Below are 25,416 nucleotides of genomic sequence, written 5' to 3'. Positions count from 1 at the left end.
CCTACATGTCACATAGCTACAACTGAACAAACACTACTGTCCAGTGTGTCTAGCATAGGTTGAACAACAAAAGTTTCCATCATATTGGCTGGTACGGGCAAACTCCTTTAACTTTGCATTTTTTTTAAATTCTGCTTTCCTATGCAAAAACCAACAATACTTGTCAACAGTAACTATAAAGCTGACCATATCGTAGTAGAAATGTGTTAGGAAATACTTGTTTTACAAAAGGTTTGATTTTTTTTTTTGTTTTGGTTTTAATTGTTAGTGGGATCACACCAACATTCATTTTTCACCACAATGATGAGAAAATTCAAAAGGAGTAGGATGGAATTTTTTTTTCTTGAACTAAATTGTTGTTCAGAATTTACTAAAGTTTATCATACAAAACCAGAGTAAAAGTCATCAGGTGCATATATTGTTTTTACAAGACATAACCTAGCTGGAAGGGCCATATATTAAAAGGCATAGTCCGAGAGGACTAATGGCCAAATTATTACAGTCCAGACGTACACATGAATAAAACAGAAATCAAACAGCATTAGCACTAAAATGTCCAGATACTGTTGGCTAATTAAAAAAAAATAAAAATTCTCAGTAGTATAATAAATTATAATAGGAGAAGACAATCACTGCAGGCTTTACATACAAGGTCAAGTAAGCGTGTCATGTTTACTGAATTTTTGTAGAGAAAAGAGAACAGAAAATACAAATTTAAAAAAAAAAAAACCCCACGAAGGGCCATGGACTAAAACATAGGGTCCTACGACAGAAGAACAGAAAGAAGAGGAAAGAATGAGAAAGGAAAGAACAGAGATAACCAAAAGATAAGGACAAGGAAGGAGAGGGTAAGGATTGATTCACAATAATCCCCCATTACTGGGCCCTCATATCCCTATTCATGGACCAAGGAGTCGGAGAAATAGCCCCAGTTCATACCAACGCGATTTGTCATGAGATTTGACAGTTCAACAGAACATGACAAATCACACTTTATTTGTGTATATGGAACTGTTCAAATCGGTGCGACTCCGACCTTGCAATGCAGCACCAATTTTTAAAAAAAGGTTCCTGCACTATTTTTGCCAATTTCAAGTGTGACTTGCACAGATGTCAATCAAGCCGCACATGAAATCGCACTGACCAGCGCTTTGAAACCATGCTACTTCATGTAAAGTAGCGGGATTTCAAAGCTGCATTCAGTGTGAACCAGGGCATAATGTTCTCTAATCTGGATAAGAATAGGTAATCCACGGGATCCATATTTTCAGAAATAAATCATGTTTATCCTCCGAGATAGCGTTCATTTTTTCATTGATCATGGTACCATTTAGGCAGGTTTTTCTGAAAGTTCAAGGAGAGGAATCTCCAGGAGTGGGCAATAGTTTGCTTGGTGGCACTAAAAATGCAGTCAATTAATTTTGCCGTTTTATGATGTAGAGCCTGAGGTGGCTTTTGAAACCGCCAATTTCTAACTCTGAAAACGGTTTTCATCCAGAAAAAGCAATTCACTCCAAAATCAAATGGTAAAGCAAACTCTTAAGATACTTTCAAACGACTTTCATCATGTCCTCAAACGCACTGATAAAAACAAAACAAATGTTTGTTCCAAAATCTACTAGTATATGGCCAGCTTATCACAAGGTTATTGTTGGTAACTGTCTTTTTCAGGACAACTTTTAACATTTGACTTGGTTAATAAGGCAGTTATAACATTTAAACAATCACAGAATTTGGTTTACCCAAACCTAAATTACAATCCTAAAATTTAATATGCCACCCTAGACGCAAAAAGTTCCACTTTCTCCCCCGAAAGTCCAAAGTCTATTAACACTCTTGGCGTCTGATATCCTCAACTCAATGAAATTCGTGCTCCTAAAATTAATCCACCTTCATGAAGGCATTCTTTATATCCATGTGTACCTCAAAAAAGAAAAAAAATCTCTATAGTGCATTACCCCATTAACATAAGGGAATACAGTATCCACCCAGTGCTAATAAAGTGCCAAACCACTCAGCGTCCACTTCGAATGTAAAATAGAAATTCATTTATTCAGATTTTATTCATGACATAGTTGGCTGATTTATTGGGAATTGTGTATCTATCATTTATCTATCTAATATTTGATTAGTGGATGGATAGTGAACATATTTTATACCACTAGATGGCATTGGATGAAACATTATGCATTGCTGTTATTGTCACATGTAATGAGTTGGTATTTGTGTGTATAGATTGGTATACTATGTTATGCCCCCATGATACGAATGTAGAGCAGTATACATATTTATATAGAACATACTGGACTATTTGGGATGGTGGTTCTCATCCGTTTTGTAAGTGGGTTAGATTACCCTATTCTAAGATGGCGCTATCGGTCTGTGTAAGGAGAGGAGTATATAAATGGTCGCCGGTCTGACGTACACACCCTTTTTGAAGAAGTCTGAAGTGACGAAACGCGTCAAGGACGTGACGTCAGACGTAGACCGGAAGTTACAGAGCGGCCATCTTGATTGGTTTATTCACGGATTGACGTTTTTCTGATGATTCATGTTCCCTATTATGGAGGATAATGCGTTTTTAATATTGTCTTGATTGTAAGCATAAATTTGAATAAACTAGACCCTTTTCTAAGACTTACTACACTATAAGGATCTTGTTTTTGACCCATGTAATGATGCCATTTGGAGATTGAGCACGGCATTAATCGGATGAGGGGAGCCATTTATGCTTGAGGAGTATTTAGTCCAGTAAGGGGCATGGTGTGAAAGGTGGTGGGGAGTGTATACACACACTAATGCTGTGAAGAAAGGGAGCACCTTTTGATATCTTAAAGGATACTGCACTAAATGTTTTTTCAGAGGTAATACTGATGGGAGAAAAGGATGGCTTGGAACACCAGTTTTTGTGGATTAATATGAGATTTAAAGTTGCAAGTTTTGTTAGGGTATGGGTATTTAATGCAGCTGCTTAGAAGTGGACACTGAGTGGGTTGGAACTTTATTAGCACTGGGTGGATACTGCATTCCCTTAAGTTAATGGGATAATGCACTATGGAGATTTGTTTCTTTTTTGAGGTACACATGGATATAAAGAATGCCTTCATGAAGGTGGATTAATTTTAGTAGCATGAATTTCATTGATTTGAGTATATCACAGACGCCAAGAGAGTGTTACCTATAACATTTAACGTAAAAAAAAATAATTGATTTTTGATTGGTTTCGATAACAGCCTACAGCACATCACTGCTCTCTGCCCAATATTAAAAGGTTGGTACAATGTGCTGCAACCCTCACTAAAGGGAAAATGTAGTCTTTAAAAAGGTAAATTGTAATTTGGACTCATTGGTCTTTTAAAGTGAACTTGTGGCCAGCTTACATATTCTTAAAATAAGCAGTAAGTGAGCTATGTGCTTCATACACATAGCTGCAACAGGGAATACATGAAGCATAAATAGTCTGTGAAAGGAAACTATAAGCTGCTATATAGGGGTTTACAACAGAGCGTGCGTAAACTTGTGCATGGACAAACATCCCTGGATATAGACTGTTAGCGTCTAGAGTATTGCCCACATGCACAAATGTACACCACTATCACAGTGTGCAGCCATTCATTGCAAGAGACTGTATGCTGTACCTGTGGCTCTCTTACACCGCCTATTTATACTCCAAGCACTCTTTAGCTGCTGTGTGCATTTGGTCTTAGAACAAACCCTCACCAATCACTGTAGCTGCGGAATTGTGGAGCAATCCCCCTTCAATATACACAGAAGTATTGTGTCTCAGCAGCTCAGCATATCCTGCTCTATACAACCATAACTTTGGAGGTGTTTTCTTTACAGATAATAAAACTGCTGAGTCCCTGCTGGGAGGGGAAGCAGAATTAACTATGTATGCCCTTTCCAGATGCAGTTTTTTCTTCATTTCTTCAGCAGGTATCCCAGATCTGGTTCAAGCTCTGAGACCCCTGTGAGACCGAACATAGCCTCTCTCTACCTTCTCGCAACTCCTCCAGGGTAGGTTCTCCATCGCCGAACACAAAATTATCTGTAAGGCTCTCCCACAGCAATCCAGGCCCACCAAAGTTATGTCCCTCAGGAGATCACTCTGTTGACACCGCTAAATATTCCTGCTCTGCGTACCATCGCAAGGCCGGATATCGGTAGTCCAGCTCTATCTCCTGCTGGACCAGCCTGTCCAACTCAGTCACCCATTGCTCCTGGGGTCACTCTCCCAGGAATGGCATCTAACTTCCGATGGTCCCTGGCCCGTTCCCCTGGGGTTGGATAGCATTTGGGCAGCACAGTGGCTAAATAGTTAGCACTTCCGCCTGGCAGTACTAGGGTCGTTGGTTCGAATACCAGCCACGGCACCACCTGCCTGGAGTTTGCATGTTCTCCCTGTGCCTGCGTGGGTTTCCTCTGGGTACTCCGGTTTCCTCCCACACTCCAAAGACATGCTGGTAGGTTAATTGGGTCCTGTCTAAATTGGCCCTAATAAGTGTATATATGAATGTAAGTTAGGGACCTTATATTGTACACCCCTTGAGGGTTAGGGACTGATGTGAATGTACAATAAATATGTGTAAAGCGCTGCATAAATTGACGGCACTATATAAGTACCTGAAATAAACTAAGCTGGCATAGACAACATCATCAGTGCTTCTGCTATGAATTGAGTATCAACCACTCCATGGAACCTGCAGCTACAGGGAACAGTGAAAATTTGTCGCAAAGCTCCATTACTGCTTGTGTTAAGTTTCCTTTAAGTAGCAAAATATACAAAGAGTTACTATTGAAAGGACTTGACCACTTTTAATCCATGTCTGCTTTTAATTGCTGTGTAGCTACAATAACCCAAATTCCAGCTTATATTCATTTGTATTACAGGAGGAAGAAATTATGTATTTTCCTGGAAAAGCCTATACTACAGCACAACTGAAGTGATTCATGTTTCAATTCCCTTTGCAAACATGGTGTTCAGTTATCCATCATTCTGGCAGACATGATGTGAAGTGCCCAGGTTCTTGAGCTACAAGTACTTCATACTTCCCTAGCTAATACATTGGGAGAGCAGCCTAGAATCTCTGAGCAGCAGCACGCTCGCACTGTGCCAGCACTTACGTTGTTGCTATCACCACTTCTTCTGTAGTGACAGGCTGTGTGCGGGACCTGTCTTGCGCCCGACGAAGCCTTCTTTCAATGGCCGTGTTTCTAGCACGTGGTTTAGGGGCTTTGGGGTCCACAGATTTTTCCATCTCCTGCAATTGAAAGGGAACAATGGAAAAGAGATGTTAATGGGACAAACTGCAGTTTAAGCACATGACTTCATCAGTGATTACCCAGAAATCCCATTACTTTTTGTATCCGGATTATACAAAGTTTGTTGGCAAAAGTACAAGACCTAAGAGCCTTATTAAGTATAGAAGACAAACACAAAATAACAAAATAATAGAACAATGCACTCAACATGCACAAAGGAATTCTTTGGTAATTCCTGTTCACTTTTTTTTTTTTACTTATTTCATGTGAAGCACAGCATAGTATTCTTAAAAAGTGTGAGCACAGACATGCTGGTAGGTTAATTGGATCCTGTCTAAATTGGCCCTAGAATGTCTATGTATGAATGTAAGTTGGGGACCTTAGATTGTACACCCCTTGAGGGTTAGGGACTGAAGTGAATGTACAATATATATGTAAAGCACTGTGTAATTTGACAGTGCTATACAAGTACCTGAGATAAAAGAGTGGCTTAACAGTATTGCAAGATTTGCTCCAATAAGGAGTTATTTTAGTATGTACATGAAAAGAAAATAGATTTTTTGGCTAACTACATATGAAACCCCGGTCAAATAAGGCAACCCATACATTATTCTTTTTTTTGTCGAACTAGCTGGTTGAACAAAAAAAAAGGAAGATCAGATGCCTCCATCTACAGATCTGATGTGGATGAAGGAATCCTCCCACTGGGCTATTGTGTTCTGACAGCAGGGTGCCTTCCCTGCCATCAGAATATCATGGTCAGTGCTGCCAGAGTCACTCATCAATCAGGAGAAACCTGACAGGCTGGTTGTACAGAAGTTGATCTGTAGATCGACTTCTGCACAACCAGGGTGCCCATATATGGATCAAAATTCAGCCAGTCCCTGCTGAACTGGCCAGGTTACGATCCATGATATTAGGGTAGTGCCACAGGGGAATTTGTGGGGCTACCCCAGGAGATGGGGATAACACCTTGCCCCCCTCCCTCCAGGCCAGCCAGCTAGTATCTATCGGAGAGTGGTGGGAGCACCAAGAAACAACAGACCTATGAATAGTGTCTCGAAGAGAGGCTGCAGAGCCATACTGGGCAGACAGCAAAAATGGTGAAGGAGGCTGGAGAGGAGCCACGAAACCAAATCGTACACATAAGCCAGCTGGGAGGCAATAAAATAGTTATGGAGGTTAGGACATGCCAAGGCCCCATCCGCCTTGGATGCCTGAAGTGAGGACCTGGCTACTAGCGGGTGCGACCCATTCCAAAGGAAAGTCAAACCAGAGTCAATTTTTTTAAATAATTTTCTAGGGAGAAAAATTGGTGAGGCCCTAAATGCATATAAAAATTTGGATAAATATACCATTTTTTAAAATGTTACTCCTTCCAATTAAATTAAGGGGTAACGTAGCCCAGGTACAGAGTCTAGTTTGCATGTGTGTAACAAGGGGCGTCACATTGAGCAATTCAAAGATAGTGAGATCAGAGTGAATTTGAATACCTAAATAACAAAATTGGATCGAAAGTTGAAATTTAGAGGTACATAAAAAAATCATAAGGGACCATGGGGCCTATAGGAAAGGCCAAAGACATGTCCCAACCAACCCAAAGGCCTGACACCTCCCCAAACTCCTCCACCACACATCAGATCAAAGAATGACTCCACAGAGTCATAAGTATAGCAGTGCATCATCTGTCAACCTCAACAACCCGGTCACATCCCATCTCCTCCACTTAACCTCCTCCTTTGCACTTGCACAGTGCATACAATCCACCACCCACTCCGACGGTAATATCCTTGATCTCCTCTTCTCCAACTGCTGCACTCCCCACAACCTCACTAACACCCCTTTCCCTCTCTCTGACCACGACCTGATTACCTTCTCTATCTCCTCGTCCTCCAACGCTTACCCCTCCAAATGTCACACTACTACCAGCCATAACCTCTGCAACCTTAATCCTGCCCCCCTCCACGACAGCATCCTCCCCCTGTCCTGCCCCGACTTGGCTATGACTGCCTATAACAACGTGCTGTCAACAGCCCTTGACTCACTAGCGCCTTTAACCACACACATCAGACCCGACCGCTCCAGCCCTGGCAGACTGATCACACCAAAATCCTCAAACGACACAGTCGTGCCCTGGAGCGACTATGGTGCAAAACCAAATCCCAACAAGCCTTCACCCGCTACAAATCTGCCTTCCACACCTACACCTCCTCCCTCCACGCAGCCAAACAAGCCTACTTCCTGACCCTCATCAAGGCCCTCTCCTCCAATCCTCGCAGACTCTTCTCCACCTTCTACTCTCTCCACCCCCACCTCCACCCAGCTTTCCCCCCCCCCGCCCTTGAGATTGCCAATCACTTCAAAAACAAGATTGACACAATTCGCAAGGACATCACCGCAACTCACACTCCCTCTCAACCCGTCCCCTCTCACACAGCTACCTCCTCATTCCCCCTCTCCCTCGACAGAACCCGCAGGGACTTAGTCACTGCTCAAACTCCCTCCACCCCTGTTCCCCCTCACTCATCACCCCTCTCCCATGGCCCCACCACTGCTCTATCCTCCTCTTCCACCCCACCCTACATTCCTCATACTGAAGCCCCCTCAACACTCCGCACCTTTGACCTTACTACCATCGAGGAAGTCTCCAAGGTCCTCTCTGATGCCCGCCTCACCAACTGCCCCCTCGACCCTATCCCCTCAACTCCTACAACCTCCTTCCCCCTCCATCCTATGCTCCCTCACCCACATCTTTAATCTCTCCCTCTCCTCCGGCACTTTCCCCTCCCGTCTGAAGCATGCACACATCACCCCCATACTTAAAAAGCCCTCCCTGGACCCCAATGACCCGAACAACCTCAGACCCATCTCCCTGCTCCCATTCACATCCAAACTCCTCGAGCGCCTAGTCTACACCCGCCTAAGCTCTCACCTCAACGACAACAACCTCCTCGATCCCCTACAGTCCGGCTTCCGTCCCCTACACTCCACCGAAACTGCCTTACTCAAACTCTCAAACGACCTGCTAACCGCCAAAGCTAATGGCCACTATTCAGTGCTCCTACTCCTTGACCTCTCCGCGGCCTTCGACACAGTCAACCACCCCCTCCTCCTCAAAAAACTACACTCCCTCGGCCTCAGAGATTCTGCTCTCTCCTGGCTCTCATCCTACCTGTCACAACACTCTTTCAGTGTTACCTATAATGCTACCACCTCCCCCTCACTCCCCCTCTCTGTTGGGGTCCCTCAAGGCTCCGTCCTCGGGCCCCTTCTCTTCTCCATCTACACCTCCTCCCTTGGCCAACTCATACACTCTCACGGCTTCAACTACCACCTATATGCCGACGACACACAAATCTATCTCTCAACCCCCCACCTCACCCCCTCAGTTTCCGCCTGAATCACACACCTACTGAGCGACATAGACTGGATGTCGCTCCACTTCCTTAAACTGAACCTCTCCAAAACCAAGTTTCTTGTCTTTCCCCCAGCCTGCACACCACCCCCCATTGACTTCTCCATCATGTCCCACAACGCCACCATCAAACCCGCCCTGCAGGCAAGAGTACTTGGTGTCATTCTGGACTCCAACCTATCCTTCCAGCCCCAAGTCCAATCTTTAACAAACTCATGCAGACTCCACCTCCGCAACATCACCAGATACGCACGTTCCTAACCCCAGAAAACACTAAACAGCTCATCCCCTCCCTCATCATATCACGACTCAATTACTGCAACTCCCTCCTTACTGGCCTGCCTCACCGCTGGCTATCCCGCATCAGTCTATCCTGAATACGGCTGCCAGACTCATTCACCTTTCCAACCGCTCAGTTTCCGCCACCCCCCTCTGCCAATCCCTCCACTGGCTTCCGATTGCGCAATGGATCAAATTCAAAATCCTAACACTGACATACAAAGCCATCCACCATACTGCCCCGATCGACATCACGACCTAATATCCAAGTACCACCCAGCACGCACACTCCGCTCCTCACAAGACCTCCTTCTCTCTAGTTCCCTGGTCTCCTCCTCCCATGCCCGCCTCCAGGACTTCTCCAGGGTGTCACCCATCCTATGGAACTCCCTGCCCCAACCCATTAGATTATCACCTACTCTCCTCTCCTTTAGGCGCACCCTGAATACCCACCTCTTCATGGAAGCCTACCCCACCCCCTGCTAACTTGCCGACCTCCTCCACTCTTCCTACCACTCCATCCCCCACAGCTTTCTCCTCCTGTGCCACCATCCCCTCCCTCCTAGATTGTAAGCTCGAAAGAGCAGGGCCCTCGATCCCCTCATGTTTTGCATTGTATTGTTCTGTCACATGTTCTGTCCCCCTTTGTAATGTACAACGCTGAGCGAACTATTGGCGCTTTATAAATACTGTATAATAATAATAATAATCTGCATACAGCGAGATTTTTTTTCCTCCAGGAAAGCAACGAGGATGCCCCCTATCGCCACCGTCTGCCGAACCACCAGAGCCAAAGGCTCAATGGCCAGGGCAAACAGGAGAGGCAAAAGGGGACAGCCTTTCTTCGTACCCCTACACAAAGGGAATGTTGGAGACACGTCCCTGTTTGTACGGACACAGGCTCTGGGATTAGCATACAGTAGCTGTACCCAGCGTATAAACCTGGTACCAAAACCCATCTGAGACATTGTTTCCCATAAAAATGGCCATCGAACTGTGTCAAAGGCTTTTTGCACATCCAAAGACAACAAACCACTCCGCCTCTCAGCGGGAGCCCTGTAAATGTACAGATATAGCCGTCATATATTATCAAAGGTGCTCTTTCCAGGTATGAACCCAGATTGGTCCGGGTGCACTAGTGTTAGGATCACTCTCTGCAAATGGGTGGCTACAAGCTTTTGGCATCACTATTAAGTAGTGAGCTGGGACGATACGACTCACACTGCAACAAGTCATTGTCAGGCTTGGGTATTAACACTATTAGAGCCTCATTCCTGGAATCTGGAAGTGATCTATTCTCAAATGCGGAGTTGAATTGACTATGTAAGCGTGTGACCAGGTCCTCCCCATATGTTTGATACTATTCAGAGGGTAACCCATCCAGCCCCGGTGTCTTGTTTGGAGGCAAGGAGCAAACCACTGCTGATATTTCTTCCACAGATAATGGTTTGTCAGGGAGTGAGTGGTTCAATTCAGTAAGAGTGGGAAATTTAAGGGAAGTAAAAAAACCTGCAAAGCAGTCCTCAGCAGGGGCTCCAGCATCCGAATTTAATAATATAAAGATTCATAGAAATGAGCAAAAGCCTGGTTAATGATAGGGTCGAAGGAAATGGTACCATTAGGGAATTTAATTTTGGGTAGAGTTGTCTGCGGATTCTATATGAGAAAGATAGGCCAACATGTTGCCATTCTTCCCACCATGCTCCTGCAGCTTAGCGGATAGATATAGCTGGTGTTTATGTGTCAAGTCAACGAGGTGGAGCTGCAGGGCATGATAAGCCTCAATCAAGGCACCAAGTGACTCTGACGAAGGGGAAGAGGCGTATTGAGATAGTGCAGATGACAATGACTCTAGCTGTTGTTGGGTAGCCCTAGCAACCGTACAGTACCGAACAATATTTGAGATATAGGAACCATGAATTACTGCCTTAAAGGCATCCCACTGATATCCCATTTCAGGAGGAGTGCTCATTGGTAGCCCAATAGTTAATCATGTCAGTGAAAATGAGTTCCTGAAATTCAGGCATGGAGATCCAGAGAGGACAGAGCCTCCAGGACGGAACGGCAGGCCTATGACCCAAGTGCAACTTCACTCACAGCAGTGAGTGGTCTGAAACCATTTGGAGAACATAAGAAATAGAAAGCACCCATGGTAGTACCATAGTGGATGCCAGAGTGCAGCCCAGCCTGGAAAGAGCATGATATGATTTAGATTGACAAGAATATATCCTGGCCATAGGAAATTTCCATTGCCAAATATCAACCATAATGATAGGAGTCACACCACTGCCGAAACAACCTGGAGTCAGAGGAGAGAGGCCTCAACCAGTCCAGTGTGGATCAAGGACAGAGTTGAAGTCTCCCAAAATAATAGTAGCTAGACAAGGCAATGTAGATAAATGGACAAGCAGTTCAGTAAATACTGCAACCGTGACCCAGGGGGTTGGAAGGAGATCTTGCTGGACGTGGTAGGGACTCAATCCATGGCAGGACCATATCAGGGGACTGGAAAAACTGCACTTGACCTTGGTGTACCACACGTAGAGTAGCAGGGAAGAGCATAGAGTATTTCACCCCTTTCTTACGGAGCTTCTGCTTGGCATGTTGGTATTTGGCCCTGAGGTTGCGGACCGCAGTAGAATAATCAGGGAAGAGGGATACCACCGCATTGTTGATGCGAAGGCTCCCTTTCAGGTGAGTAGCACACAGAATCGAGTTCAAGTCCCTGTAGTTTAGAAGGCTAATCACCATGGTGCAAGGGGCACTACCCTCTTGGAGAGGCCTGCCTGGACTCTATGGGCTCTTTCAATCAGAAAGCAGGTGGACAAGCAGTAGCGGCCAAATACCTGCTCCACCCAGGTCGCCAGGAAAGGCCACCGGATCTGACCCTTCCACTCTTTCAGGCAGGCTTACAAACCTCAAGTTGTTTCTGCAGTGGCGATTTTCCAAGTCATCCACCTTATCTTCCAGAGCTTAAACTTTACCCCAACATGAATTAACTTTAGGCAGGAGAGGGTTGAGCACATCCTCCAAATCACTAATGCGCCTTTCAGTAGTTGACACCCATTCTCAAACCTTATGCATGTCCTGGTGCAAGATAGGGAGATCAAGTTTGAGTTCCACCACCTTTCCCATCAGATCAGAATGGTTTACCTTGATAGTAGTAAGGACATCCGACAGGGTGGGTTCTGCAGCCTCTTCCACTCCATCTTCACTGAGGGAAGTCAGAGAGCAGCATTGGTTGATCCAGAGCAGCTGGTGAGGAGGTTGAGGGGGCCTCTGGTAGTTCCCCCGAAGAGCGCGGTGCGGTGGAGTGGAGGCCATCTTGGCAGGAGCGGGTGCCAAGGATCGTCCGGGCCGGAGGCTGTTTGCGATGTCTTCCCATCCACCAAGCCGTCAATCAGGAATTAGCGATGTTCCTCAACAAGCCAGGGGCAAAACGAACCATACTGCAGGTGTGGGCGATCAGGATAGCCCGGAGATGCTATGGAGATCGTCCACTCACATGGAGCGTCGGGCCACGCCCCCCCAGCTACCTTTTTTGCCTCTAACTTGTTTCTCTCCATCAGCACTGGGATCATATTGGCTGAGTGAAGGAGAGAAGCTAAGGGAGAAGAGAAACACTGGTATACTAGACAGTACCAGTGTGAAACCGTGTATTTGCCTTGAAAGAATAAATCGCCTCTACTGTTTGGTGTCCTATGTGTGTGGATGTTGCTGGGTTATGTAAAACGGTGTTTAATTTTTACATTTTAGAATAGAGTGCCTCTAGATTGCACAGGATTTTAACAGGTGCCACGACTGAAAAAAGGTTGTGAAACACTAACCTACAGTAATCTAAGAAAACCTTTGTTATATATTAAACAGATTTGTAAAACAAAAATAGATTTTTAAACAGATTTTTTTTTTTACATGGGAGTTTAGATGCTTAGAAAACTAAAAACTACAATTCACCCTACCCATAATAATTGAGGCAGCACAACACATCCATAAATAAAAACTGGAGCTAAAAGGAAATAAAAAAAAAAAAAAAATCTCCTTCTCCATGTTTGTCTGTGTACGCAATTTTTACATATATAACTTCTATGGGTATCTTTTTCTGCAACATTTCAAACCTGTACCATGTTACGTCTTCAGGATACAAATTTTCAAATGCATCCTTTCTTTCAATATTTTATCGAACAGTGTTGTAAATTACCCATAAATGCCAGTCAAGGTAGACTGCTTAATGGCTTTTGCAGACTGTTATTTTTTCTACAGAAGATTAAAGCAAGGCACAATTTCAAATTACAGATAAAAAAAAAAAAAAAAAAAAAAAAGAAGCCATCAGTATTCTTTGTTAAACCTGGCCTACGAGCAATGCAATCATCTGCTTTCTTGGGGGAATGAATTGAACCACTCAGATAAAAAGTTTTCATTAAAAAGGACATAACCTTTTTCTTAGATGGCACCATTCCAAAGCCCTTTATCGACATGCAAAAAAGTAAACTAAGTCACAGCAATGATGACAACTGTTTGTACAAACTGTAAAACGGTACCAATCCCACAAATGCCAGAAGGGGACATATACTTACTCGGAACAGAAGCCTTTTTGCAGCTACACTCAGCTTTGCCCTCTCGTCCACTTTTGCCTCCTCTGCAATCATACAAGGAAAATATAAGAATTGAATACACATACAGTAACATAATATATATATATATATATATCTATATCTATATCTATCTCAAGACCATCAACCTCAGGTCTACAACCAGCTTCAAGTACTGTCTACTCTGAATTGCTTGATTAATGAGGATTTATTATAATTTACAAAATATGTTTTTTGTACTTTTTTTTGCATGTGTAGGGCAAAGTGACATTGTCCCAGCAAAAGGCCCCCACATCCCCCTTATACTCACCTGTACTCCCTCAACTCCTTCCTCCATCACAGCCAGACACTCTACCCAGCGCTTCTAAGAAAAGGGAAGCCTGTGACCTGCCTCCCAGTGACTGAGCTCAGGCCTGGCAGGCAACTGCTAGGCCCGAGCACTGTCACATGACCCAGAGAGAATAAACTGCTTCACTAGGTCACCAATACCCCTGATTTTAAGAAACAAAGAAACAGACATAAAATGTATAACCTTTTACAGTGGGATAGAAGTCTGATACAAAAATTGCTATTAAGCAAGTTGGTGTAATAGACTTTGTACTTTATTTCCGAAAAAATTATTTTTTGGTGAATTAACATTGCCTGTTGTGCACACTTGATGTCAAAGTACATAGCACAATGCTGGAATAATGTAACTTCATTGACTATGCGCAGGAAATGAATCATCACTGGCCTCCCGATGATGAAAGGAGGGGGCGGCTGGCAGTAGAATATGTTTTTGCAAAGATGGCAACCTCAAGGGAGAGCACAGAGCTGTTATGGCTGGAACAGGGCAAACCCGAGGTTAGTTTACCATAATGTGCAAACCTGCATGTTATTCCAAATTCTGCTACTACTTTCCAAGTTTCACTTTAAAACTTAACCAAAACCATTATAGTTTGCACTTTTTTTTTTTTTTTTTTAAGTATCACAGTGCATGTTAGAAACATTACAGTTCATTTCTATGTATGCTTTACATCCATTTTATGTCTTTTCCCAGAAATAAAAAATGAAGAGGTCCATGTAGCCACACCTCATCCCAATGTATAAAGGTTTAACAATGTACACAACTTAAAAACCAACCAAAACAGCCTATAGATTTACAGCTGCTCAGGGACAATGGGCTTTGGCAAAATGGCAGCCTCCAGCAAGAAGAAACAGGAGCAATGTTGGAGGCAATTTACAGCACACACTAATTTTGGTAGCATAATTATTAATGTAGAACATACACTATACTGCTAAATCTATTGGGACACCCCTCCAAATCATGGATTCAGGTGGTCCAATCACCTCCATGGCTACAGGTGGATAAAAATCAAGCCCCTAGACTTGCAGAATGCTTCTACAAACATTTGTGAAAGAATGGGTCGCTCTCAGGAGCTCAGTGAATTCAAGCATGGTACCGTGATAGGTTGCCACCTGTGCAATAAGTCCATCTGTGGAATTTCCTTGCTACTAAATATTCCACCGTCAACTGTTAGTGGTATTACGACAATGTGGAATCAACTGTGAACAACAGCAACTCAGCCACGAAGTGGTAGGCTACATAAAAAGACAGAGCGGGGTCAACGCATGCTGAAGCGCACAGAAGGCAGAAGTCACCAACGGTCTGCAGAGTCAATAGCTAAACTTCGTGTGGCCTTCAGATTAGCACAGTGTGTAGAGAGCTTCTTGGAATGGGTTTCCAGCCAAGCCTTACATCACCAAGTGCAATGCAAAGTGTCAGATGCAGTGGTGAAAAGCTTGCCACCACTTGATTCTAAAGCAGTGGAGAGGTGTTCTCTGGAGTGAGGAATCACGCTTCTCTGTCTGGCAATCCGATGACACGTGTATGGGTTTGCCGGTTGCCAGGAGAACGATACTTGCCTTACTGCATTGTGCCAAGTTTGGTGGAGGGGGATTATGGTGTGGGGTTGTTCTTCCAGGAGCTGGGCCTGGCCCCTTAGTTCTAGTGAAGGGAACTCTTAAGGCGTCAGCATACCAAGACATTTCCCACTTTGTGGGAACAGTTTGGGGATGGCCCCTCCTGTTCCAACATGACTGGGCACCAGTGTACAAAGCAAGGTCCATAGAGACATGGATGAGCGAGTTTGGGGTGGAGGAACTTCACTGCATAGGCCTGAGTCCTGACCTCAACCCGATAGAACACATTTGGGATGAAGTAGAGCAGAGACTTCAAGCCATGCCTTCTTGTCTGACATCAGTGCCTGACCTCACAAATGCACTTCTGGAAGAATGGCCAAACATTCCTATAGACACACTCCTAAATCTTGTGGACAGCCTTTCCCCGAAAGAGTTGCAGCTGCTATAGCTGCAAAGGGTGGGCCAACTCAATATTGAACCCTACGGACTAAGGCTGAGATGCCATTACAGTTCATGTGCGTGTAAAACGCAGGCATCCTAATACTTTTGGCCATATAGTGTATGTTCCCCCCTAAAGAACATTATTATCAATTTGTTATGGTTAAAGTTCCACTTTAACATGGCCAAGAAGTACTCTTGAAAAAGAAACCAGAATGCTTTTTTGGTCACCAATTTATATTTTATTATTGTTTATAACTGATTATTTAAATTTTATCTTTATTTAACAAATGCAAAAGCCCAGCAGCTGCTGTAACCAGTAGCTCAAGCTTCATATGGTGTCCAGTATTAGGAGGAGGGGCCGAGTTCCTCCTCCGATTCATTTATCATATGCGCATTCTAAATAGCAGATAACATTGCAGCCTATTCACAGAAAAGTGGTAAAGGGAATCAGCAAAGTTGGTGGATAATTGAGTTGACTGCAACAGGAAGCTAACAAAAGCAGCACAAATGAACGATCCAAAAGAAATCGTTTCAAGCGTGACAGATTATAATAAAACAAAAATCACTTGCCTTCAGCTGTTTGCACTGGTGGATGGAACACCGTCCTGTGGAAGATAGGACACAATTAGAAAAACCATTTGTTTTCAGATAGACTGAAACAATATCTGTATGCTACACACAAGCAAGACTTGAGGCCATAAAACCACACGAACACAGCTGTACAGTTTGTGTATCAGTTGTAAGAATTGATATGCACGTGGACACAAAACCACACAAAGTAAAACCATCCATAGTATGAAAACATATTATTATGCATGAGTTAACAAGTGAAGCTTTCTAGGTCTAGGCTCAGAGGCTCCAAATGCCAAGCAAAAAAAAAAAAAAAAAAAAAGCCTGAAACACCAGACTGCTGCCTGTACACAGTGCCATGCTATTCCAAGCCTAGTGGATATCTCCATTCAGTTTATGTATGCGGCTTTGGCTGTGCATTCCAGTGCCTACCTATCCATTTCTTTTCTCTCAGCTGAAGTAACTGGTTGAGTTCTAAATCTTTCAGATGTCTTTCTATTGTCACCGGGTGAGAAATACAGTCTCGGCTTTCGAGGGCCCTTTTCCCGCTCATTGGCAGCACCCAAATCAACACCTGACATTGGCATTTCAGCCTTAGGCACACTTTGTAACCAAGATGTAGGTTATTTGGAAAAAAAGAAAGAAGATGAGGAAAAAAACAGAATTTTAAAATCACAAAACTAATTTAAAAAAAAATTAAACAACATGCAAGAGTGAGGGGGGGAACAACACTAATTTTTGTGTTAACACTACAGCGTGAAACATTTTGGTCACCAACAAGTGCATTTTTTAGCAAACAATGTGCAACAAGGTAAAGGGCGTGCAGGGAGTCACACAAGGAATGAATCAAAAACTTGCAAAAGTCACCCACTGGTCAACTCTTTTGCTTGAGTTTGCCGTCTCCAAATATGCACTCCTGAGCTGGGCTACAGACACCTTAGTGTTGACCGCACTAGTTTCACCATTGGCAAAATGAGCGTCGTCTTCAGTGCCTAAAAATACCATCTCATTCTGCACGTCAGACTCCTTAATCTTAAAGGGTTCCATCTTCTGAGCGCCCGTCGAGTCGGACATTGAGCGTACAAGCATCCTATGTTTCATGGTAGAGACCTCTTTACTTTGGCCTTGGGGTTTGGATGAAAGTGCAGCTGTTCCGCTTTGCAGATACACTGTAGCTTCACTTTTTCCTACATTTTCAGGGGATCTTTTTGGAGGTTGAATTGGTGAAACATACATCAGTTGGTCTTTCAGCTCCAGCCTTTCTTCATGCCGTTGCTTGGTGTCATGTGCTGGTGTATCATCAAGTGAGTGATATAGTTTAGCAGTGCTATTTCCCAGTTTGAAGGGCTGAATTGTGCTGGTCACGCCGTGACTAATTTGACGGGACTTCTCAATGTTCACATCATTGATAGCTCGAGGATTTCTCAAGGAAGTAGTGAAGGCTGAAACCATGACGTTGTCAGACTGAGTCCGAGATATCATTTTTGGTGTATAAGCAACATTGGCTGGCTGGATATAGCCGTGCATTGGTTGGCGGTAAGGAGTTGGCTGTTTATAGACCCTATCAAAGGCAGAGTTTTCAGACTGAAAAGGCACATAGTAGATCGGGGCGGCATGATGTTGCTTTTGACTAGAAGTCTCTGTATCGGGTTTTGGACTCCCCAGCATGTTTTCATCTCTCACCAGCCTCTCTCTACTTTTAACTCTTTAAAAAAGAAAAGGAATTAGAATTGTAAAGCATAATATACAGAAAGGGGAGGATTCACTAAAACTGCGGCAGCTGCGTAAAGTAACCAATAGCTGCTGCTATCTTCAGCTTATTCAGTTAAGCTTTGAAAATGAAAGCTACAAACTGATTGGTTGCCATGCACAGCTGTTCCAGATTCTGGCAGCTCTAGTCTTAGTAAATACCCCTCTGTGTCTTTAAAAGTGATTAAAAGGTAAATTTATAGGATCAACAAGTAGCGCCTACAGAAGGAAAGGACTTGGAAACAAAAGACCATTTGAGGTATATGACCAATGGAAAACAAGGTGCGTAATTTGCATAACAAAATTAAAGTGCATCTGAACCCAAGAACAAAAAAGTAATAATCTGCATCCTACCAATATTTTAGAGGTAGTAGCTGTTTTTATTCTTTTACCTGGTGATCCTGTCAGTACCAAACTTCCTGCCCTAGTGTGACCATATTCATTCACTATGTATCAGTGAAGGAGCAGCATTGTCTCTTAAGACTGCTCTCCTCAATGGGACTAAAGAACATATCCCCCTCTCCATAACATAGATGGGAGTTGTTCTGTAGTCCACACAAGTGATATGGGCAGAGCTGATAAGACTCCTTGGGATTTCAATGCAACACAGGCACTGCTTTGTCAGCACAAGCAGGAAAACAGGAGCTCACTGGATTTATGGCAGAATCAACCAGTAATTTTGTATTTGTCAAACAGCTATCACAAAACACATTCAAAGCTATATTTACCAGACCAAAAGGGAATATAATAAAAGAAGTTCATTGTAAGGGTTCACATACACTTTAAATTGAATCTTTTGGGATAAATATTGGATATCACTTGTGAAAGGGTCAGGTAGATCTTACCCTTATAGAAGCAATAATCAGAGGTTAATAAGCATAACAGTTAATTTGCATTGTGAAAACTTGTATAAGCATTTAAATAATTGATAATTACCGCACTCTAATACTACCGTGCCGATACTATACACTTAAAAATACCACATTAATATATACTGTGACAATAACAACTTATCAACTGCATTACCAAAATGAATCAAATTATATTACCACAGTGTTTGGTAAAAAATATAAATATAAATAAAAAATGTGTGAATAAATCCAATAGTGATAATTTTACAATATAAATATTTCATTAAAAATAAATAAATTCATAAAGTCCACTGTGCAAATGTGTAAATCAAAAAATGATTATAAATATCTCATTAGAAATAAATAGATAAATTCATAAAGTCCAATGTGCAGATTGTGCAAAACAAAAAATTATATATATAAAAAATTAAAAAAAATTAAAAAAATATATATGAATTTATGACGTTCAACAGCAAAAAAATGTGCAAAAAAGTTTTTTTGAAGTTCAGCAGGGAGAAGATGATGATAATATACTCTCCTTTCAAGCTGCTTATGGTGGTGTGGCTGGAAACCTACGGATTATCTTCTGAGCCTATACAGGCATAAGGATTTCTCCCTCCTAGAGCCTGTCCTCACTCCAATGCTCAATGTATCCTACTCCAATTAATCCTTTAAAACTTTAGCAGCATTGCTCAATCCAGGGTCAGGTGGAGCACCAGGTCCCAAGTAGGAATGGGTAAACCAAGCACAGTTCGGTATAGTGGAGGTTCGGATGAACCAGGATATTGTTTTAGGCTATTTTTGATTTTGGTTGAATGTTCTTAGGCTGTTTTCTCTTGGGATTGAATGTTCTTGGGGCATTAGAGGATGTTCACCCTTTTTATTCTCAAGATCTCCACCTGCAAGACCGTGATGTTGCCTGGAGGTGGAGATCTTGAGAATAAAAAAGGGTGAACATCCTCTAATGCCCCAAGAACATTCAACCAAAATCAAAAATAGCCTTAAACAATATCCTGGTTCATCCGAACCTCCAGCATACCGAACTGTGCTTGGTTTACCCATTACTACTTGGGACCTGGTGCTCCACCTGACCCTGGATTGAGCAATGCTGCTAAAGTTTTAAAGGAGTAATTGGAGTAGGATACATTGAGCATTGGAGTGAGGAGAGGCTCTAGGAGGGAGAAATCCTTATGCCTGTATAGGCTCAGAAGATAATCCGTAGGTTTCCAGCCAAACCACCATAAGCAGCTTGAAAGGAGAGTATATTATCATCATCTTCTCCCTGCTGAACTTCAAAAAAACTTTTTTGCACATTTTCCTTTTTGCACATTTTTTTGCTGTTGAACGTCATAAATTCATATATATTTTTTAAAAAAAATGTATGTATGTATGTATATATATATATATATATATATATATATATATATATATATATAAAAAATGTATTTTTTGTTTTGCACAATCTGCACATTTGACTTTATGAATTTATCTATTTCTAATGAGATATTTATAATCATTTTTTGATTTACACATTTGCACAGTGGACTTTATGAATGTATTTATTTTTAATGAGATATTTATATTGTAAAATTATCACTACTGGATTTATTCACACATTTTTTATTTATATTTATATTTTTTTACCAAACACTGTGGTAATATAATTTGATTAATTTTGGTAATGCAGTTGATAAGTTGATATTGTCACAGTATATATTAATTAGTGGTATTTTTAAGTGTATAGTATCGGCACGGTAGTATTAGAGCGTGGTAATTATCAATTATTTTTATGTAGTTTACATCTTATGAGGGGGAGAAAAAATTCCAGCGATCTAATACACAGATTTTTGACTCCAGTGGCTCACAAGTTCATTTAAATAATATTTATATAAGCATTTGTTATCCTGAGAAATAGAAAAAAAAAAAAAAAAAATCAAGAAGCAACTTTAGCAATGTCCTCACGCAGAGTAAGGGTCCTTTCACATGGGCATTCTGTTTGTTTCATTAGTTCAGTCACGTTTGTTTCAAAGAAAAAACAGATTCAGTTTACATCGGTTTTACATCCACTACCAATGCAAAAATGGATAGTTTGGCCGTTGACATCTGTTTTTGTCCATTAATTTTTTTTTTGTTTTGTTTATGGAACAAAAACTGGGCTTTGATCCATTTAAAAAAATGGATGTTGACAGATGCGGATGTAAAACGGATGATCATCCATTAACATCCATTATTCCATAGAGATAAATTGGTGTCCGTTTTCCATCCATCAATGGATGGATGAAAAATGGACCAACGGAACACCTGTGTGAAAGGGGCCTTACAACAGCCTCCAGTTTGCATAGGACTTATTACATATATATCCTGTGGGACACAATAGATCAGTAGTGCATTTAAGAGTCACCAAATAATCTCTTCATTGTTACTATCTGACTGGCATATGAAGCCTGTAGTTCTAGGAGAAAAATGCTTGCAGTAAGAATGCAGACTTTATATTAAGGCCTTATTCACATGGTCCCATGTGAGGTGTTCCAGGCATCTGCCGTTAGGTAGTCCCATTCATGTCAATTAGGACACAGGGGGAACCATATGTTGTTGGTCAGGACCCATCCAGCAACCATAACAATGTCCAGCTGTGAAACCAAAACTTCCACACAACCTTACTTCCTGTGAAGGTGAATGCTGGGACATGTGCAGGAATCATTAGAAGACAGTTATAGAAGAAATACAGGTGAAACTCGAAAAATTAGAATATCATTCAAAAGTTCATTTATTTCAGTAATGCAACTTAAAAAGTGAAAATATATGAGATAGACTCATTACATGCAAAGCAAGATAGTTCAAGCCGTGATTTGTCATCATTGTGATGATTATGGCTTACAGCTCATGAAAACCCCAAATCCACAACCTCGGAAAATTAGAATATTCCATGCAATCAATAAAACAAGGATTGTACATAGAACAATATCGGACTTCTGAAAGCATAAGCATGCATATGTACACAGTACTTGGTTTGGGCCCCTTTTGAAGCAATTACTGCCTCAATGCGACATGGCATGGAAGCTATCAGCCTGTGGCACTGCTGAGGTGTTATGGAAGACCAGGATGCTTCAATAGCGGCCTTCAGCTCTTCTGCATTGTTCAGTCTCATCTCTCTCTTGGTAATGCCCCATTGATTCTCTATGGGGTTCAGGTCACGCGATTTTGCTGCCCAATCAAGCACAGTAATCCCACGGTCATTGAACCAGGTTTTGGTGCTTTTGGCAGTGTGGAATATTGCACTTTTTCACAATATTCTTATTTTCTGAGATTGCGGATTTGGGGTTTTCATGAGCTGTAAGCCATAATCACCACAATTATGACAAATCACGGCTTGAACTATCTTGCTTTGCATGTAATGAGTCCATCTCATATATTCGATTCATCTTTTAAGTTCCATTACTGAAATAAATTAACTTTTGCACGATATTCCAATTTTTCTAGTTTCACCTGTATATGCAATGGTAAAGGAGCTTTATGTTACATTTTCCATTATTATGTTTGACACCCACAAACCTTACCCATTACATTGTAGCCTAAAGAGTACCATTTCAATGACCTGCAGGACTTTAAGCCCCCTACCAAGAATTCTGTTGTCTACCAATACTGGGTTTTGTATTTGAGATCCGCATATCATCGATTAGGATCCGGTATCCTGTCACCTGTCTGCAAGATGCTAGTCTAATCTCACAAAATGTGCAGCTGCTTATTAGAGTGGCTGGCATCATTTCTGGTCATCAAAATGCAGTTTTAGACAATGCTGTAAACCAGACCTACAACCACAAATTCCCTTTACTTCCAAACTTGTTTGGTTTCCTCTGTTCATGCAACAGATAGAGAATGACCATTGCCAATCTTTACAACGTATGTTAAAGGAAGCCTGACAGTTGTTAGGAGGGACGCAGCAAGTTCAGATCCGATACAGGAGGCTGCCATAGTATGGATCGTGAAAACTAACCAGGACTGCATCCCAGAACTTTGCTAGAACTTTATGCAAACTGGTTGCCTCTATGCCACTGGGCATGAATTGGTGCTTGTGCAGACTACAAGCAGACGCCGGGCAAGTTAAGTTAATGTAAAATGTAGGAGACAGTCACACAAATATCTATGGCAGCTCCTGGACTTCAGGTACCAGACAACATGTAGTTGCAAAGACAACACATTTGTTACCTGGCTCCCTTAAATTTCCCCAGCCCATTTATGTGTGTTAAAGTATAACTAAAGGCAACACCTTTTTTTCAGTTTTGGATAGAGTGGAGAGGGATTAGAACACCTGTACATTTTTTTTTGCACTCTGTGCCTCAAATAATGTGGAACTTCACTCTCTCAATCAACAATTTACTATTTTTAATTCTTATGCTGTTAGCATTCGTAAATGGATAGGAAAGTATCTCATATTTACTTGTTTTTTACTTTTTTTTTTTATTTTTACATTTCTTCAGTTACTACCTGGTTTCAATGCCTAGGCAAATGATATCACACATCCCAGGAGTCTTTAGGAGGAGAGAGAGGGTTCTCAGCTCAGCCAATGCCTGAGCTAAGGGCAGATGGATTCCAGGAAGTAAACGCTACATGAATCATCTGCCCTTACTCAAGATGGCCGCTGCCAGAAATGCCAGGGGGTGTTTTTCAAAATAATTTCTCAGCAAAATAAAGCATGGAGACTTAGATGGATGGGGAAGTTTGCTTTGAATATTAACAATGAATAGCATTTTTGGTTTGTGGTGCTTAGATGCAGTAGTAGTTCCACTTTAAGGAGATTTCCCCCTCTCTATTTGTCCTGTTTACCAATATCATTGAAAGTGAAAGCAAAAGAAAATCCCAAATTTTCTGTTGTCCCCAGAACTGCAATAGAGGGGAAAACTAGTTCTGGTGACCTGGAGGTCCCCAAGGGATTCCCTTAATTTGCAGGGATTTCTTCTCACTTCCTGTTTGGGTATGGGAAAGGAAGAAGAGAAATCTTCACAAAGGGATGGCAAAATAAAATTTGACAGGTGTTATAACCTTCTCTTACGCTATACAAAACAAGTCAGAAAACAGAGCAATTTAAATAAAACTGCAGCCACAACCAAAACAATAACACTTGGAGGCTACTTAAGAAAACAATGTTCAATGTATTGTAAAGAACATCTGCTACTTGGCACTCCCATGTATTACTTTAAATACTCTACTTAAACCTGTGAGTTAAGGCTTCAAAGGCAGTCAATCTTGATCCTCTCCAACCACTTCACAATTTCCACATTAGTGACTCACTTAAGGGGCTACAAACTACGAGAAAAAAAACGGAAGGAAAATTCCGTACGAGGACAGATTGTTCAATTTTCGAATACTGTGTACACAGAATTTTCAACATCCGATTCAGAGTTTCCAAGCAGAAATTTCTGAAGTTACAAAAAAACGCCAACATTTTTCTCGTACGTGAACAGAACTAATGTTTTTCATTTAATATGTTCAGTTTTCATACGAGAAAAATCAGATACGAAAGACTGTGCATGAAAGACTGCAATGCTTTTGTCGTTTGAGAATTTTCGTACAGTTAGAACAATCCTTGCTTTTGACCTGCTGTGAAACATCGAGGAAAGGAAAACAGGATGCTCGTTCGTCCAATTTTCTTAAAGTATATACTGGGCTTAAGGTGATTCTAAAGGCTTAAATTAAAAAAGAAAGAAAGAAAGAAAGAAAAAAAAAAAAAAACAAAAAACCACCAACCCCCCCCCAGAAAATAAACATGTCTATACTTACCTGGTTTTGCACAGAGCAGCCCAGATCTTCCACTTCTTGGGTCCCCTGCCTGCACTCTTGGCCCCTCCCTACTGTCAAGTGCCCCCACAGCAAGCAGCTTGCTTCAGGGCACCCAAGTATGATCACTCCCCAAGCCCCTGCTCTGTGTGTCCATTCACACACGGAGCTGCGACTTGGCCCCTCCCCCTCTCTTTTCTCATTGGCTCACTGGCTGATCGACAGCAATGTGAGCCAAAGACTCCCACTGCTGTCTCAGCCAATGAGGAGAGGGCGTCATGGGATAGCCAAGACTCCAGTGCACATCACTGGATCGAGAGGGGGCTTAGTTGAGTACTAGGGGGGCAGGGGAATTGTTGCACAGAGAAGGTTTTTTACCTTCATGCATAGAATGCATGAAGGTAAAAAACCTTGAGCCTTTACACAACCATTTTAAGTCAGCCCTTCTTAACCCGTTTACTCCAAAGGAACCCTTAAGGGTCCATGCACACTGGGCATTAAAAATGCTGCTATCACAAGCATTTTGCATTTTTTTTCTTCAGCCCGTAAAAGCAGCTCTATGTTAGCCTATGTGTCCATGCAC

General features: G+C 42.1%; 1 protein-coding gene across 17 annotated transcripts in view; it reads right to left on the bottom strand.

Moving 5' to 3' along the window:
- Window positions 1-25,416, bottom strand: part of SVIL (supervillin) — a 345,773-nt gene that overhangs the window by 128,836 nt on the left and 191,521 nt on the right. For 14 of the 17 annotated variants that reach the window (XM_089668670.1, XM_089668672.1, XM_089668669.1 and 11 more), the window contains 5 exons: window positions 17,330-18,163; window positions 16,891-17,061; window positions 16,459-16,493; window positions 13,531-13,592; window positions 5,125-5,261 (listed from right to left, as the gene is read on the bottom strand). In XM_089668670.1, coding sequence (XP_089524796.1) covers window positions 5,125-5,261; window positions 13,531-13,592; window positions 16,459-16,493; window positions 16,891-17,061; window positions 17,330-18,163 — 1,239 coding nt within the window. The remainder of the gene's footprint in view (window positions 1-5,124; window positions 5,262-13,530; window positions 13,593-16,458; window positions 16,494-16,890; window positions 17,062-17,329; window positions 18,164-25,416) is intronic. The other 3 variants (XM_089668676.1, XM_089668677.1, XM_089668678.1) reach the window with 1 other exon arrangement.

Source organism: Staurois parvus, unplaced genomic scaffold (genome assembly GCF_062004578.1).
Source record: "Staurois parvus isolate SC_StPar_1 unplaced genomic scaffold, SC_StPar_1.0 ptg000061l, whole genome shotgun sequence".
NCBI classification, from domain to species: Eukaryota; Metazoa; Chordata; class Amphibia; order Anura; family Ranidae; genus Staurois; species Staurois parvus.
The sequence above is the reverse complement of the archived record's forward strand: the minus strand, read 5'-3'. Positions and strand labels throughout refer to the sequence as shown.